Source organism: Gavia stellata, chromosome 7, assembly GCF_030936135.1.
Source record: "Gavia stellata isolate bGavSte3 chromosome 7, bGavSte3.hap2, whole genome shotgun sequence".
Taxonomy (NCBI): Eukaryota; Metazoa; Chordata; class Aves; order Gaviiformes; family Gaviidae; genus Gavia; species Gavia stellata.
This window is the reverse complement of record NC_082600.1, coordinates 44,875,427-44,891,587: the sequence shown is the minus strand read 5'-3', so window position 1 is coordinate 44,891,587 and position 16,161 is coordinate 44,875,427. Positions and strand designations below refer to the sequence as shown.

At 51.1% G+C, this 16,161-nt stretch overlaps 2 protein-coding genes across 3 annotated transcripts in view; one reads left to right on the top strand and one right to left on the bottom strand.

The window, feature by feature from the left end:
• NR1H3 (nuclear receptor subfamily 1 group H member 3) overlaps positions 1 to 5,714 on the bottom strand; it is a 29,526-nt gene extending 23,812 nt beyond the window's left edge. The window contains exon 1 of one of the 2 annotated variants that reach the window (XM_059819600.1): positions 5,691 to 5,714. The gene's annotated coding sequence lies outside the window, so the exon portion shown is untranslated. Of the gene's footprint in view, positions 1 to 3,644; positions 3,771 to 5,690 lie in introns of those variants that run through there. The other variant, XM_059819601.1, reaches the window with a different exon arrangement.
• A 655-nt stretch (positions 5,715 to 6,369) lies between these two features.
• On the top strand, positions 6,370 to 15,790 carry ACP2 (acid phosphatase 2, lysosomal). Its single transcript, XM_059819927.1, has 11 exons — positions 6,370 to 6,480; positions 6,560 to 6,655; positions 6,735 to 6,821; positions 9,293 to 9,445; positions 9,803 to 9,901; positions 10,064 to 10,153; positions 12,417 to 12,549; positions 12,625 to 12,713; positions 13,338 to 13,444; positions 13,666 to 13,841; positions 13,925 to 15,790. Exons 1-11 carry the CDS (start codon positions 6,370 to 6,372, stop codon positions 14,059 to 14,061), a joined length of 1,278 nt encoding a protein of 425 aa, XP_059675910.1. The 3' UTR covers positions 14,062 to 15,790.
• Positions 15,791 to 16,161: the final 371 nt, after the last annotated feature.

Sequence of the window (16,161 nt, the reverse complement as noted above, 5' to 3'; positions counted from 1 at the left end):
TCCAGCAAGCATGTTTTCTCTCATGTATCCAGTGCGTGATTATAGTCTAATTATTAAAAAATTGCATATTTAATTTGACCTTTTTATTCAACTACAGTTTTGTACAAGTCACGAGGAAAGAAATCATTCACCTAGTAGATACAAATGACTATTTTCTAATGTAAACATTTACTGTGATATAATAGCATAAATGGGTGTACGTAAATACACTGTATCGCCCTGTTTAACAAGAAGTAGTAATAGATGAGCCTAACCAATTAGAATAAACCTTCCTTTTAAGAAAGTATCAAACACAAAACAAAGCTTAAATGAATTATTTAAATCACCAACTTCAATCATGATTTAAATCAGCAAGTGGGAAGCCTTGATTTACACCAATGAACCTTGTTCGTTTCACAGCTGCGGTAGGACCAGCGGGCCAAGACTGCCCCTCTCCCTGGAGGGAGAGAGGATACAACTTCCATGCCCGGTTCGTTTCAAGAAATTCTACAAGTCTATTTGCCAATATTTTTTTAAAAACCTGAAAACAAACTAGAAAGCCTTACATGCCAGGAGACACCTACTCTCTTGTCAGTCATCCGCTTTAGCAATCAGTCTGATACTAACCCAACATCTTTTATTTACATCTCAGAGAGGTTTCTATGCGTACACAATACAACCCGACTCTGCAGCAAGGCTTTTAAATTGCTTCAATCCTCACATCCCACAAGATAGTTCTTCTACTTAACCCTACAGACACTAGTTTTGGCCTGTTCAAAACAAGAATTAGACTTCTCAGTCTCTAACATTGTCCTCTTCATTTCTTCATCAACTTCCCACTAAATAAACATTTATCTTTTCCCCTCCCTTAAACATACTGGAAGGTCTGCAGTGCTCTCCTCTGTGCTCTACCCTGATTAGCCTTCGCCCTCCCAAATACGATACTAAAAAGCTTGACAGTGCATACTCCAAAGCGATTTATGAAATTATACTGAAATGAAGTGTATCACTGTAACATTTGCTTTTTGACACTCAATAAAGCAAGTAATTTTACTTTACAGGAAATCTGGTTTTGAGATCTCCAGATCTAAAAGTGCAAGCTACACTGGCTCCAGGGGTGCCTCCTTTTTAGTGAGGACACAAGAAAGGAATTTGTTTATGCTCCAAAAATGGAAAAAAAAGTATTTTGTCATGAGCAGGAAGTCACAGAACAAAAACCACACAGGACTGCTAAAGCCACCCCTCGTACCACTTCTAATAGAGAAATTTCCGAGATCTGCCAGAAGACGGACAGCCTCATCTAGTTTAACAGTATTATACACATCTCTCAAACCCAAACTGACTACAGTACAGCTTCTACCTGCAGTAACCGCAACAAAAATGCTAAGTCAAATGTTCTGCTTGCACATTAGCAGAAGTATGATCTAATCACCAAGTTCAACCTGTTTGCAGCCTAAATGCAGACCTGTACCTGTCAGCAGGAAACAGTCCCCCGAATTCCCTCCTAAGATGAAGTTCCTTCCCACCGAAACAGTTTCCACAGCCAAGAGAATGGGATTCTGCCTTCCTAAATTATTAGGCTGTGAGGAAAACAAGGTAACATATCCTGCAGCAGACCAGCAGAACATTTTCTCCCAATCAAAGGAGATATCTTTGTATAGAATCATAGAACGGTTTGGGTTGGAACAGACCTTAAAGATCATCTAGTTCCAACCCCCCTGCCATGGGCAAGGACACCTATGACAGGTTTCACCTCAGCTCTGAAACATTGATTTTTCTCCGAGATTGTCAGGCCTGTGACTCTTATGACTTTGGGGGTGGGGGAGAGGGAGAGCAACATACAGTCTGATAAGCTTTCCTATTCAACACGCCAAGACCCACACATCTGCAACAATGAGACTTTCACAGCAGCTGCTTCCAGAGCAGAAAGCGGAATCACCCTTCAACACATTCAAGACAAAGCACATTATATTCTATACTCTTCCTTGGGCAGATGGGAACACAATTTCTGAAAAACAGCAACAGTTAAAGACCTTTGAATTCAAAACTTGTCATTTTTAAAACTGGCAATCTTGACAGCCATACAATCACAGACCAGATCTAATTACAAGAGACATGACTTTTGAGGTCTGAGACCATCACCACTGGATCAAACATTTAACAACAGCAAAAAATTCACCCTTCTGTTTACCACAGAATGAGTGCACCGAGTTGTGAGGACTAATCCTAGAGAAAGCATCTTTCTTGGGAAAAAAAAAAAGTCGTAGCAATCAACTGCACTTTAACACACTGGGAACACGACTCTTCCGGCAGGTGTGAGATCAGAAGGCAGCAAACTCACGGTCTGTACTCGTAGGGCTGCATGCCTGTTCTTCTGCACACCCTCTGCCCGCCTCCTCGCTCCACAGCCAGCTGGTAAAGGAAACATGCTGACAAGGCGCCGAGAGCTGCGGCAGCAGTAACTGGAAACAACTGATGACAGTAACCCAAGGCACACAGCCAGGACACACTCATTCTGCGATAAAGTCTCCCGTTTCTTATTTTTTTAGATTAGGCAATTTATATATATAGCCCCTGCTACGGTACTTCTCCTTGCATCCCTTCACAATACACATAGCTGCAGGTTTCCTCCGGCAGCTACAGAACTCCTGAGCAGCTCCGCAACAACCCATGTTCTGTCCTCCCTGAGGCCGGTTTGGGTTTATTCCCCCCACATTTTTTTTTTTTTTTTTTTTTTTGGGGGGGGGGGGGGAGGGAGGAGGTTGTTAATTATTTTCACCCCTGCTTTTCTCCTGCAAAAGCTGACCTTCCCATATGAAGAAGGATGCATGGGCATATGCACGTATGAGAAAGAAATATCACTGAACTCAGTGCTAGATTTCAAAAACAGGTTACAGCAGGAAGCCGCACGGTCCGTCTGCCCTCGCAAGTCTTGCAGCAGCAGTAATCTCATGGCGAATGTGCCACAGGTGTGATGGCAGAGAAGTGCAGCAAGGGCAAACTTCATCCGGTCCTGGCAAAATGCGTACCGCAGCCAATGCCCTCTTTTCTTTGGGTTGTGGAAAGAAGGGCTGAGCTCAGCAACACTTGGCTGAAATTTTCAAACCGCATTTGCTTCCGTAACTAAAAGATAAAGACATTTTTTTGTTTCTACCTCAGCAGGGGGCTTATGTCTTGAGTAAGACTCATGTACTCTGCAAACCAAGCCCACCACTCACTAAAGAAAGTAAAAAACAGCTTTTCCTTTTTCTCCCGTCTGTCCTCAGGTATAGCCTTCTCCCTGACACCTGGGGAACACCAGATACTCCATGTAACTTGGAACAAGCAGCTGAGCCAAGAGGACTCTTCCCTACAAACATAACCTGCAGTCATAGCCAGAAACTGGCTGACATGCAACGATCCAAATGGTTAGTCAGAAATGTGACTCAGTGTTGGAGACTCCCTCAAAAAAAGCCTTGCAGTGAAGGGCCCAGCTGTGCCTTTAGGAAAAATAAAAGGGAGGGGAGGAAATTTCAGGAGATAAAGTATTTCTCTTTCACCAGTGATCCAAGGTTTCCTTCTGTCCCATAACGAAATACCTATTGTGACAGATCCGTGGACCTTAGCACAACGAGAGGCAGTGAAGTGGCACGACGAAGAGTCATCACCAACGTAAGGAAAGTTACCTTTTAACAGCACCCTGCAAACTGATAGCTGCGCAGACAAGCTTGTGTCCCAGAAAGCTCACGATCTGGGCTGACAGGATGCAACAGGTGAGTGAGATAGAGAAACGCAGAGCTGAGCTGAGGAGAGAAGGGAAGAGGAAAGCTAACAAGTTACCACAAGGCAAGTAAACATCTCCATGCTGCACCTGACAGCATCTCGGAGACAGCAAACAGAGATCCGGGCTCTTCCGATGCACGATCACAGCCACCAGTAACCGAGATCCCCCCCCAAACACCCGCTCTAGCTGGCTAGCTCCACCCGCCTGCTGCTGCCGCCCATTCCCCGGCCCCTGTGGCAGGGGGACCGCTCCGACGGCGCGACTGCACGGCCACGGCAGGCCCCGCCGCGCAGCAACGCCACTACCACAGCCCCGCCGGCGCTCGGCTCCTTGCTCACGCCAGGACAGCGGCCCGCCCGCGGCGCGGGGGGAGCCCCGGCCGGCGGCTCTGGCGGAGCCGCCACCAGAAACGCGCCGCTCGGGGCCGCCGGCAGCCCGGCCTGCACCCCCGCCAGGCCCCGGGCGGCTCGGCGGGACGGGCCGCCGCCACCCCCCTTCTTTCCAGCACCTTCCAGCGCCGCCCGGCCCGGCCCGGCCGGCAGCACCACGCGGGCGGGCAGCGCTGGGCCGCCGGCACCGGGTCCCAGGAAGCGCTGCCGCGGCTCGGGCCGGCGCAGGCCCGGAAAGCCGCGGGGCGGGAGAGCGCGTCCGCGTCGCCCGTCGTGAGTCACGGACACACGGCACGGCCGGGCCGGCCCCGCGGGCGGCGAGGAGGAGGAGGCGGCGGCGGCGGCGCCCGCCCCGCTGCCCCCCCAGCCAGAGCCCAGGAGGAAAGTTACCGGCGCGGCCCGCGGCTCCCGGGCGATGTGCGGCGGCGGCCGCCGCCCCCCGTGGCGCAGGTGCCCGAGCCGCCGGCGGGAGGGGCGGCGCGGCCCGGCGCTGTAACCGGCGGGACGCCGCGGCGGAGCTGCGGTGATGTCACGCGCGGCGCGGCCCCGGGTCACGTGCAGGCACCGCCCGCCCCGCGGCCCCGCCCCCTGGCGGCCCGGCGGGAGGCGGAGGCTGCCGGCACGGGAGCGCCCCTAAACCCTGCCCGTGTATTGCGGGTGGCGGGAGCCGCGGGCCCTTCTCCCGCGCTGCTCCGTGCCCGCTGGCGCTCGCAGCTTCACCCCGTCGCGGAGCCGCTGCCGGCTCCTCAGCTCATGCGAGGAGAGGGGCCAAACCACGGCAGAACGATGGAAAAGCAGGTGTCTGCCGGGACAACCCGCGGCGAACCCTCCTCCCCAGCAAAAACCAGCACAACCTCCTGCCTTCCCGGGGAACCGGCACGGCTTTAGTTTACATTCACTCAGGCCCGAGCAAATTAAACACGCTGCTGCACCCAGCTGAGCTTCGCACGTTACCCAGCCCAAGCCTGCACCCGGCCTGCGGTGACACAACCCCTCTGCTTCGTAATTCGGCACTCCGAGACGCCACACGTAACTTCCTAGCGCTGCCAAGCACGTAAAGCTATAAGCAAACGCACACATAAGTACGAGCCGGTCTTTGAGCCGCGGGGCTTCACACCTGCGCGAAGGCGAGAGCCGCCTTTCCTTCTTCCCCTGAAAAAGCGAAAGCTGCAGACCCCGCGTAGTCACTTGTCCCTACGCGCTGGTAGGTGCGGACAAGCGCCCAACACCACAAAATTCTCTTGGCCACCTGAGACTTTTCCCCTCCGTGCCAGTGGCACCCACGGGACCCGCGGCCAGCGCTCCGGCAGGCGCGCAACCGGTGGCGGGAGTTTCCCGACGCGCTCACGTCACTCCAGCGAGCTTCGTCAGGAACGGCCGAATCCGGGCAAAACCCGACGACGACGGGTCGGGCCGCAGGGGCAGCAGCACACTTCCATCCCCACGCAGGCCTCCTCAGGCCGGCCCAGGGGACGAGGCGACGAAGGACGCACGAAGCCGGGGTGGCCGGGCTGTGCATGCCAGCCCGTCTCCCCGCTCTCTGCCCGCCAAGACCTTACCCGAGAGATGACGGGCGACGCCAGCACGCTGCGGAAACGCCTCCGCTGTCCAGAGAAGCCGCCGGGCGCCCGCGCCTCTGAGGGGGAGATCGGGGGTACAGGCTTTATTCGCGAGGAGCCGCAACGCTCCGCACGCCCCGACAGAGCCAAACCCTCACGCTCCCGCCCCTTCCCGCCCAGCACCTGCGTGCCCGAAGCCCCCGGGGACGCCTCCGCAGAGCTGCCCAGCGCAGGACGCCGCCGTCACCCCGGCGGGCCCGGCCCGGCCGCGCCGCAGGCGGCTCCTCACGGGGCCCAGGCGCTCCCGCAGCGGGCCGGCGGGCTGAGCCCCGCCGCCAGGCCCCGCCTCCGCCCGTCAGGAGGCGGGAGCAGCTCCGCCCGAGGCCCGGCCCCCTCCCCACGCCAGCCGGCGCTTCCGAGGCGGCGGGGGGAGCGCATCCCGTGAAGCCCCCGGGGCCGCCCCGCCCCGGCCAGGCCACTGCGCGCGGGGGCTGTGAGGCGGCGGGGCGGGGCGGGGCGGGGCGGGGGGCGGGGCGTCCCCAGCCCCCGCCGGGAGTGGCGGCCGCCCGGGCCCGGCCGCGGCGCTTCCGGTGCGCTCAGGAAAACTGTGTCCGTGCGGGCCCGCGGCCGGCGGCGGTTCGGTTCCGCGTTGCGGCCGGGGTGGGGGGGGTGAAGCGCCATGGCGGCCGAACCGGCGGGGTGCGGCTGGGGAGGCGCCGTCCTGCTCCTCCTGGCGCTCTGCCTGCAGCCGCCGCCCGCTCGGCCCCGCAGCCTCCGCTTCGTAACGCTGGTGAGAGGGAAGGGGGGCGGCGGGAGGGGGCCGGGCCGGGCCGCCGGGCCGGGCCGGTGTGACGCGGTGCCGCCCGCAGGTGTACCGGCACGGAGACCGCTCGCCCATCAAGGCCTACCCGCGGGACCCCTTCCAGGAGGGCGCCTGGCCCCAGGGCTTCGGGCAGCTCACGCAGGTGCGTGCGCGGCCGCGGCGGGCGGCGGGCAGGGGCCGGCCGGGGCCGGCGCCGTCGGTAACGCCCGGTGCCGTTGCAGGTGGGGATGCGGCAGCAGTGGGAGCTGGGCCAGGCCCTGCGGCGGCGCTACCGCGGCTTCCTCAGCGACACGTACCGGCGGCAGGAGGTCAGTGCCGCCGGCCGCCGCGCCGGCAGCGGGGCGCGGGGAGGGAACGGCGCTCTCTGCCGCCCGCGGGCCCGGGGCCGCCGCGCCGGGCGGCAGCTGAGGGCGGGGGCTGCGGGAAGCGCCGGGTGCCGAAGTGCTCGTTTCCAGCCCGTTCCCACCGCAGGCTGCCGAGCTGGAGAAGGGGAGGCCGAGCGCAGGCTTCGCCGTGAGCCTGGACGGGGCGGGCGGCGTCTGGGCACGGCCGCCGCTGCGGCTGCCGAGGCGGTCCGGCCAGGGGCCGCCTGCACAGCCCCGCTCACCAGCCTGGTCGAGCCGACGGCTCTGAAGTCGAGGGAGGAAAACGGGAATGCTGTGTTGTAGCTGGCGCTTGTTCCTTCCTCGAGATCGTGAGGGCGGATTTTGTCACACCAGCTGACAAGAACACGGCCCGTGTTTGCTCTGCCCTCCCCGGTGCACTTCAGCTACGCTCTCATGGCAGTCTGTACGTATAAGCAGTAGTTACTAACCAGAAGTGACCCTCTCATTTGTTTCTACCTGTAAAGTATCGACGGCTTCAGTGCCCCAAAACTATTGATTTTCCTCTCTCCCTCCAGGATGTCGCCACACTTTTATTATAATAGTTCTTGAGAAACTGGTAGGTTTCTTTTGTAAAAAGTTACGGAGCCCTTGTGGAGCCATGTGCTAAGCGCAGGGGAAAATTTGAAAGATCAAAAAAATGTGAGGAAATAGAAAATCCACCCAAATACCGCTGCTGGTGGATCAAAGAGGTGTGAGTCAACTGGAATATGAGCAAGTGTCACAATGAGAGGCGTGCTGTCGCATTCGGATGGACAGCGGGCAGTCAAGACCCCCTCGTCCCACTACCGGCTCTGCATCGGTTCAGTTATCTGAGCTCGCTTCGGGTGATTGACCAGATGGAGCCAACTGAGAATCCCCACACAATTTTCTGTCTTTGTTTCCCCCCTTTTTGCGCTCCCCAGTAAATACCTCGTTCAGATTACATCCCTTCTTTGACATTTGCTTCGTCAACAAAACTTCCAGCATCAGCTGAAACACAAATCCTTTAACCTTCCTCAGTAGTTCCTTTCCAAACATACTTCACTCTTACAAAGCTTTTGCCAGCTGAAACTGTTTTCCTCCTTTTGCTTGAGAAGGAAAAACAAACCAAGGCATATGCAAACAAAAGCTGTTCTGCTAACCAAGCCTGAACCCCTGCTTGAGTTGAGCAACCTCCCTTGTATAAGAAGTGTTGCCTCTGGGTGACACCATATGACTGTCACCTGACTCAGCGACAAGCTGGAGCCCTGGCAAAAGGTGCTGAAGAAAACATGTACACTCAGGGCTTAATTGTTTTTTTCAACACTTTTAGAATAAGATCCTTATCTTTTAAAATACTTCCTTTCTATTTCTTCAGAGCTTGCTGGGGATGAAAGCAATCCTGTCTAATGACTACAGGGTCAGTTGTTCTCAAGTCACAGTTCAGAGGTAAAAGTGGGTAGAAATTGTCAGAGAAAAGACAACTTTTTTTTTCTTCTCATGACTGTTAAGTTTTGAGATACACTTCACGTGGGAAATGCTAAACAGAGCGAGCATCTGTATTTTTTCTTATGTTTCTCTCTCATCATTTAACATCTAAAAAACAAAATCCCAATCTTGACATTGTATTTCATCTTTCTGGCTTTTTATTCTTCTTGTTTCAGATTCAGTATGCTGTTTTCTAGCACATTCTTTCATGATTTCCTATGTCTTCCTCTTGTTTTATCACTGGTTTCTCTCCAATCTTCCCCTGAGTGTTTTCAGTACGCAGATACCAGTATACCGAAGTTTGGCCATTTTGACCTTCTGAACTTTTCTGTATTTTTCTCGTTTCTCTTTGGCTCAGAGCTCGCTCTCTGAGCTCTGGAATGGTAAGTCTTAGCCCGTTAATCCCAAGCGCCCACAATGGTCAAATAAAATCCCAGCTCCCTCTTTTCTTCCTCTCCTGTTAGTCAAATCACTCTTGTCTTCGTTTCTCAGACGGAAAAACTGAGGCTTGGAGAAGCTGGGTTTTTCCGTGAGCGCAGCAGGTCATTCCTAGAACTGAGAACTGAACGCAGGAGTTTGCCCCAGTCCTGCTCTGTAAATATAGTGCACTTCCTATCTGTGCCCATCATTATCTGCATCTCTGTCTTGCTCTTCTCTGACTCTTCCTCATATTCATATTCCTTTCTGTCTGTAATCTCCGCACAGTGTATCTGGCTATCCCATTTATCCAGAACAGACTGCTCCAGTATTGCACACCAAATTGTCTTTGTGTCTGTCCTTCCAGTTTTGCAGAGGTCAACATCAGCAGGCTCAGTCACTTCCACTCACGTTGTCCCTGAGCAGCTGCAGGGCACTTGGCAGTGTTCCTCAGCGAGTGCGTCGTCCTGCGTCCGAGCATCACCGCTTACAGTAGCGTTACTAATGGTGTGTTGTCCCTGTCCTGGCAGATCTTCGTCCGCAGCACAGACTGCGATCGGACGCTGATGAGTGCAGAGGCCAATCTGGCAGGCCTGTATCCCCCAGAGGGACAACAGATGTTCAACCCAAACATCTCCTGGCAGCCTATCCCTGTGCATACAGTGCCTGAGTCCGAGGAAAGGGTAAGTTAGTCTCAAGGATACGTACCAACTACTCAAATAGAGTGTTATGCTGACTTCTCCGAAAGTCTTTGCATCGGTCTCAATTCAGATTGTCTTGAACTTCTCTTGGGACCTGCCTTGCAAAGGTTCTTCTGTTCTCAGAACAAGACGGGAATTCAGGGGCTGTGTTCACTCAGCACGTTAGCTGCAACACCTCAGCAGACCGCACGCGATCTGGAGTATGTTAGAAGGCAGTACTTGGGGCTCTTTATAGAAGCATCCCGCTAGTCAGGGTTTCATTACAGCTGTGCGTGTTGATTGCAAACTCTGTGCTTCAGTGTTCTCGGTGACCTAGCTGCTCTTGTCGTCTCTGCCCAGCTACTGAAGTTTCCTTTGACCCCCTGTCCACGGTATGAACAGCTGCAGAATGAAACACGGCACTCAGCAGAATACATAAATAAGACCAAAGAGAATTGGGTAAGTGATTGTTTGCATGAGATAAGGTGGTCTTAGGCTTGTAGTTAAAGTATTATCACCTCTATCTAATCAGAGCGCTGAGAAAAGGGTAGGAATACCTGTGCGTGTAATACAGTATGAGATTAAAAAATGGAAGGCCTTTCTCTTTTTTCATACCTACAGCAATTCCTGCAGATGGTGGCAAATGAGACTGGGATCCGGGATGTCTCTCTCGATTCTGTTTGGAGTGTGTATGACACACTGTTCTGTGAAGTAAGTTTGGCCATCACCTTACAGCCGCGGGAATTTGGTCTTTAGGTCTCACCGGATTTGGTAGAAAATTATTTTGCGAAATCCCGTAAAACAACTTTTCACCATTCCCACCCTACAGTTAGCAGTAATGTTCTAATTTCAGGATAATAACAGCTCCTACTCACTAGAGGCAGTGCCAAGAATTACCTACTTTTGTGCCCTATAACCTCCCACTTTGTAGCTTAGATATATCGTGCCAGAGCCAGAAAAAGTCCCACCTGCATAATAAATATCTCTTTTGAAAGTCACTAGAAAATGACTGCAATCTGAAACCTTTAGACCTTTGTGGACGAGTCCGAGTTAAGTAAGATAGGAATGAGATCTCTGGAAACTGAAAGAGCGTTAACTTTATGATTTAAGTTGGGACCTTAAATTAGGACTATTCCTGGTTCTTCCTCTACCTCCCTGTTACTTTAGATCAATCACTTTTCTTTCTGTGCTTCTGTTAATGCCATCTCTAAAAGAAAATAACGCTTTTCTAGGTTAAGTGGGGTTCACCCACATCTGTTTTTTGACCTGTTATAAGGTCCTTTGCCAGAGAAAGACTCTAGAGACAGATGTTACCCTTTTAATCTCTGGGGTGGGGCACCGAACTCTATATTCATGTGGAGTTTTGCTGAAAGTACATCTCACGAAGTCTTAAACAAAATCAAAAATCGGGTTAGCTGTGGTGTGATAACGCTCAAGTAAAGGTCACATATCCAGGAGACGTAAAGTTGTTGCACAGAAGTTTGTTTGTGTATAACTATACAGCATGATGAAGTAAATTACCAAGATCTTTCATGTCAAACTAGCTAATTGTGGAAGAAGCAGTAAACCCAAGCATTTTGACACTGTATGATGCTAGTTCTACAGAGGTGCAAGGCTACTTAGCTTGCTGGCAGTGGTATACAGTGGTATATACCATTTTGGGGATGTACAAGATAAATCTGCATGGAATTGCACTTTGCTATGTAAAGTAGCAGCTCGAATTGCTGCAAGCTGAGAATATTCCAGTCCAGCGCTGCATTGCACTATGTAAATTTGCTCTTTGTATCACTAACTTGATTTCCTGTCTTGTAATGATCACCGTGAAGCAACTTCTGTCGGTAGCAAAAAATCCTTTGGTCAGAGAAAGAATTTCCAATCTTCATTTTCAAGACTCACTTAATGAGCTTGCAGATTGGGCCCAGAAGGCCAGCTGACAACCACTATAATCCCCAAGAACTTGCAGAATAGCTCAGTGTCCCAAAATGAAACCAGAACGTTTTGAGGGAGTTTCACCCTCAAAACTACACCCTCAGGCTGATCAGTCTCTTCAGCTGCTTTGGGCTTCCTCCTTTTTTCTCACCCTTACTAACAGTGCCCTGAAGAGAAGGAGGTTTTCTCACCTGAGCCAGTAGATTCATTCTACCATCTGGCTGCAGAAAATAAAGTCCAAGAAATAGCTGAACATACCAGCTACTCTCTTTGTAAATTAATGAAAAACTAACTAAGTATCTAAGGTGCTGATGGGAATTTCTCCAAACCATTCAGACAGAATGGGTCCTTAAGGATATTCCGCCTCATCTTCTGGCAGTTTAATGGGCTGTGGTGTAGCAAATTGCTGCGAGTAATGCCAGGGAACCACAACTGCTGTTTGTCTGCCAGTATAACTAATCCTTTCTTGTAATGGGTTGGCTGCAAAGCAAGTTCTTCTCTTGGTTCCCAGTTCTGTGTGCTCTTGGTTTGAGTACTGGGCTTTGTCAGTGGTGCGTCCCAGGATTACGTCTGCAGAGCGCTTGCTAACTTTCTCCAATATCCTTCAGTGGCACTCAGAGCCTCCGGGGAAATTGTGCTGCAGGTACACCAGAAACCTGCTCTCTCGCTTACCTTTTTTTTTTTTTTTTTTGACTGCATGCCATCTGCAGGGCAGAATCAGCCATACGTAAAGTAAATGCCCTAAGATTATTGTTCAGTGTTACGACATAACCCCGCGCTCCAGTTGTGCTTTCACAGCAACGTAGCTCCTAGACTTTAATCTTTATGTTTCTCATTATTAGTTTCTGAAACAACATTAAAACCCACATATATACTTTGTATGCAGCACAGCAGTGTGAGGACAGAAGCATAAATAGAAAAGGGGCATATTTAATACAGGAAATCAGTAGCAGTATGGGCAGGACTCCAGACACCCTGACTCCCATTATCTGATTAATCTGCAATCCATTCTACCTGCAGATGAGTATTCCATTTCTCTTTCTAGCAAGCACACAAAATGGATTTGCCTGTGTGGGTGACACCAGATGTCATGACTCAGTTGAAGCAACTAAAAGACTTTGGTTTTGAATTTCTGTTTGGGATCCACAATCGGGTAGAAAAAGCTCGTCTGCAAGGCGGTGAGTGCACCGGGGAGGGAGCTTCATGCTGCTCTGTCTAGTTTTTGCCTCTTACCAGCTGTTCCCTTTCCTCAGGGGTCCTGCTGGATCACATAAGGAAAAACCTAACCAAAGCAGCCAATGTTTCTGCCCACCAGAACCTCAAACTACTTGCCTATTCAGCGGTAAGTTACAGCTGGTGGGCTAGCTTTTATCCTTCTCTTCCTCCTCACAGGGGTTTGGGGCTTGGTGATAGTTTTAACCCTTTCTGGTTTCTCTACGACCCACACAGTGATCAGGATGTGCATCTTTGCCTCTGGCTGGGTGGGATGTGCAGGATTTGTCATCATTCCTCTGGGGCCCCGGAAGAAAATTCCCAACCTGCGCTTTGTTCCTGTTAGCTCAGGCTCGTGGATGGGACTGGCAGACTTTGGGGAGCCACTGCTGTATTTATTTGGTAGATGGGTTGATGCTACTCGGATGTGATGTTTCAGCAGTGTAGATACAGAGTCATCCCCCCCTTTCCAGCAGCCTACTGACTGGAAAGTCAAGCCTCTCTCCCAAATTGCTCCCTAGAGATTAATTCTTAAAGAACAATGCAGGATATATATGGCTGTATTTCGCTTCCTCCCCTTCTCTGGCACCATCACAGATCTCTGTTCCAGCAGTACAGTTCCTCTCCTTTCTTCCAGATCAAGTTACAAAGGTGACGTCCCCTCAGCACTGTCCTGTCCATTGCTGGTATGGTCTGAGCTGCCCTGCCACATCCGTAAGGGTGACTGATTTGGTTTTTTTTTCCTCTTTCTCAGCATGACACCACACTTGTGGCACTGCAGATGGCTCTAGATGTCTACAACAAGATTCAAGCACCATACGCCTCATGTCATTTATTTGAGCTGTACCAAGAGGATGATGGGTGAGGGATGCAGTAAAGATGTCCGCTGTGATTTCCCCTCAAGGGTTAGATACCTAGGCTAGGCTCCACCTTAGGGGGATGCAACTTGCTCCTAGTGGCAGTCTCTTAGGAAGAAAACTACCACCAGAATAAAGGAAAGTGTGTGCACATCGAGTTTTTGGGAAGGGATGTCTTTAGCTGGAGAAAAAAAACCCCAACATATAGCTCTGTTTTGTTTTCAGTAACTTCTCTGTGGAGATGTTCTTCCGGAACGAGAGTGGGAAGGAACCTTTCCCACTGACAATCCCTGGCTGTCAGCATAAATGCCCACTGCAAAGATTCTTGGAACTCACAGATCCTGTTGTTACTCAGGACTGGGAGCAAGAATGCCAGGTAGCAAGCAGCATGCACGACACAGGTGAGCCCAGGCTGGACCAGAGCATGGCTTCAGGGGAAAGCTTGGACGATAACCATGTTGACCACTTGTTTTCTCCCTTGCAGAACTGTTTGTGGGTCTAGCTGTGTGTGGATCCATTCTCCTTCTCCTTATAATCCTCCTCTTGACTGTACTCTTTCGCATACAGTCTCAGCCCCCCGGCTACCGGCATGTTTCCAATGAGGGAGAAGAACAGCCCTGACAGCTGCTTCAACTCCTTCCCAGGCAGTAGGAGGGAGCAGTGTTGCCCCTAAGGATGATTGGGCACCTTCAGTTACTGAGCATTCTTCTGCTTTGGCCATTGCTTCCCAGAATGAAGCTGGACTTGATTTTTGGATGCTTTCTAAAGGTGACGTCCCAGAGAGAGACAGGACTGAGCTACTCTAATGGAAATGACACCTTAACTCTGAAGCCAGTATACTGTGTGGTGCTCTCAGTCCTCATACAGCTTACCTAGTCTGGAATTCCCAACATGGCCAGTTGGAGCTGGTCAAGAGTTTTCCTTCTTTCAGTGACTGTAAATGTTACCACTCACCATGACTGTGGCAGAGGGCCTCCAGCAGCTGCCACATCCAGTGCAGTCAGGAGTTGCATCTCTCTTCAGGGTCCACCTGCTTTGAGTGCTTTTCTCTCAAGCCATTGGGCTGATGATGGTGGGAAGGCTGGGCTTGGAGCAAAGGGCCCAGCTCACCAACAATGCACCAAGACTCATCTACTGTCCATGCAGAGGGAAGTGCTGCAGATGATGGCAGAGAGTGACAAATGTTCCTTGAGGTTGCTGCTAAGTAGTTGCTGCTGGCAACTGGTCTTTTTTCCCTTCTCACATTGTGGTTCAAGAGACAACTGGCCTCTAATCAGGACAAGATTGAAAACCTGGCAGTAGTTTCTAGGATTCAGCTCAGACTAGGTTACATACGATCCAAAGAAGCTCTAAGAGCTTCATCAGAGTGATGAATTCCTGTGACCACAGCAAACCCGCACCCAATTTCTTGTGCAATGTTGGCTCTAGAGAGTCCCCATAGATAAGAAACTTGGGCCCCATCTAAAGATTCAGCCTTTGAATTTGACTTCCCCACCTCTGAACTTCCAGTACCCATTACAGGGAATATCCAGTACTGCAGGCAGTCCAGATTTCAGCTATGAGGCCATGGAATATGCTTTACTAGCAGAATGTTTTTATGCTGTAGTTAAAGAGACGTAGCAGAGCTGTTTACCTAAGACTAGATTAAATGCCAAGTTCTGTAGTTTTTCTTCCTATCATCTTCCCTACTGGATGGACAACAAACAAACAAAAAACCACCCCATTAAGGATCAGAGTTTGCAGGTGACTGTGGATCCTTTTATGTGCCATGCTTTGGCATTTTGTCCGAAGTGTGATTCTTTCTCCAGGCTGGCCTCTCTGTATACACTGCAGCTGCTGCAGGAAACTTCATGCCAAGTGCTCACCACCTGCCTTGTAGCTTTTGGCAGAAAATGAGAGACTGCAGCAGGCACCAGAAGCAGGGACCCTTCACATGGTGATGCTGCACATTCACTTCCCACTTTTACTTCCCTTTCTGGTGCAGTTCCCTTCCCCTCTGGGTGGCAGAAGCCAGTTCTTAGGTTACAGACGTTTCCTTTTGTTCCCCTATGGAGTACCGTGGGGACTTTTCCCTGTACCATAATCAGCATCTGCCAGTATGGGAACTCTAAATCAGCAGAAGCAGCTTGCTGTTCTCAGCATCTTCCTCACCTTTTTGTCCTCTGAAGATACAATCTAGGTCTCCTGCACAGCAAGACAGTCATAAAGAAAAAGCTACTGCCTGTGAGAACAGGCACAAGAAAGAGGTAATAGAAAGTGCATTTAAGAGGACCAGACCTGTTATTTTTTAAAGGCAGCAAATTTTGCACACACAGAGGAAAGGTTTCTATGATGATTTAGACATTTTGACTGTGAATTACTTTCTGTAATTGTTCCAATACATTTCCTTTTCATTATTAAAATCAAATTCGCACTGAACTCTACTCCTCTTCTCTAAGAGTTCACAGGGCTAGCAGCAGTGTGCTCAGTGTTGGAAAACAAGCAGAGCTTACTGCAGTATACCCCCTCCCAAAGTAAAGCCCTGATTTACAATCCCACTTACAGTAGAGCGAGAACTGAGGTGATAGAAAAACTGGTTTTGACTGCAGCAACCATGCACAGATACAGCTTATAATGCAACCTATCCAACTTGGAAGGGTCCACTGTAGACACAGTACTATGACTGGTATTTCCACCACTGCTCTAGGTCTCTTAGCCATCCTGCAGAAAGGTCAATAACTT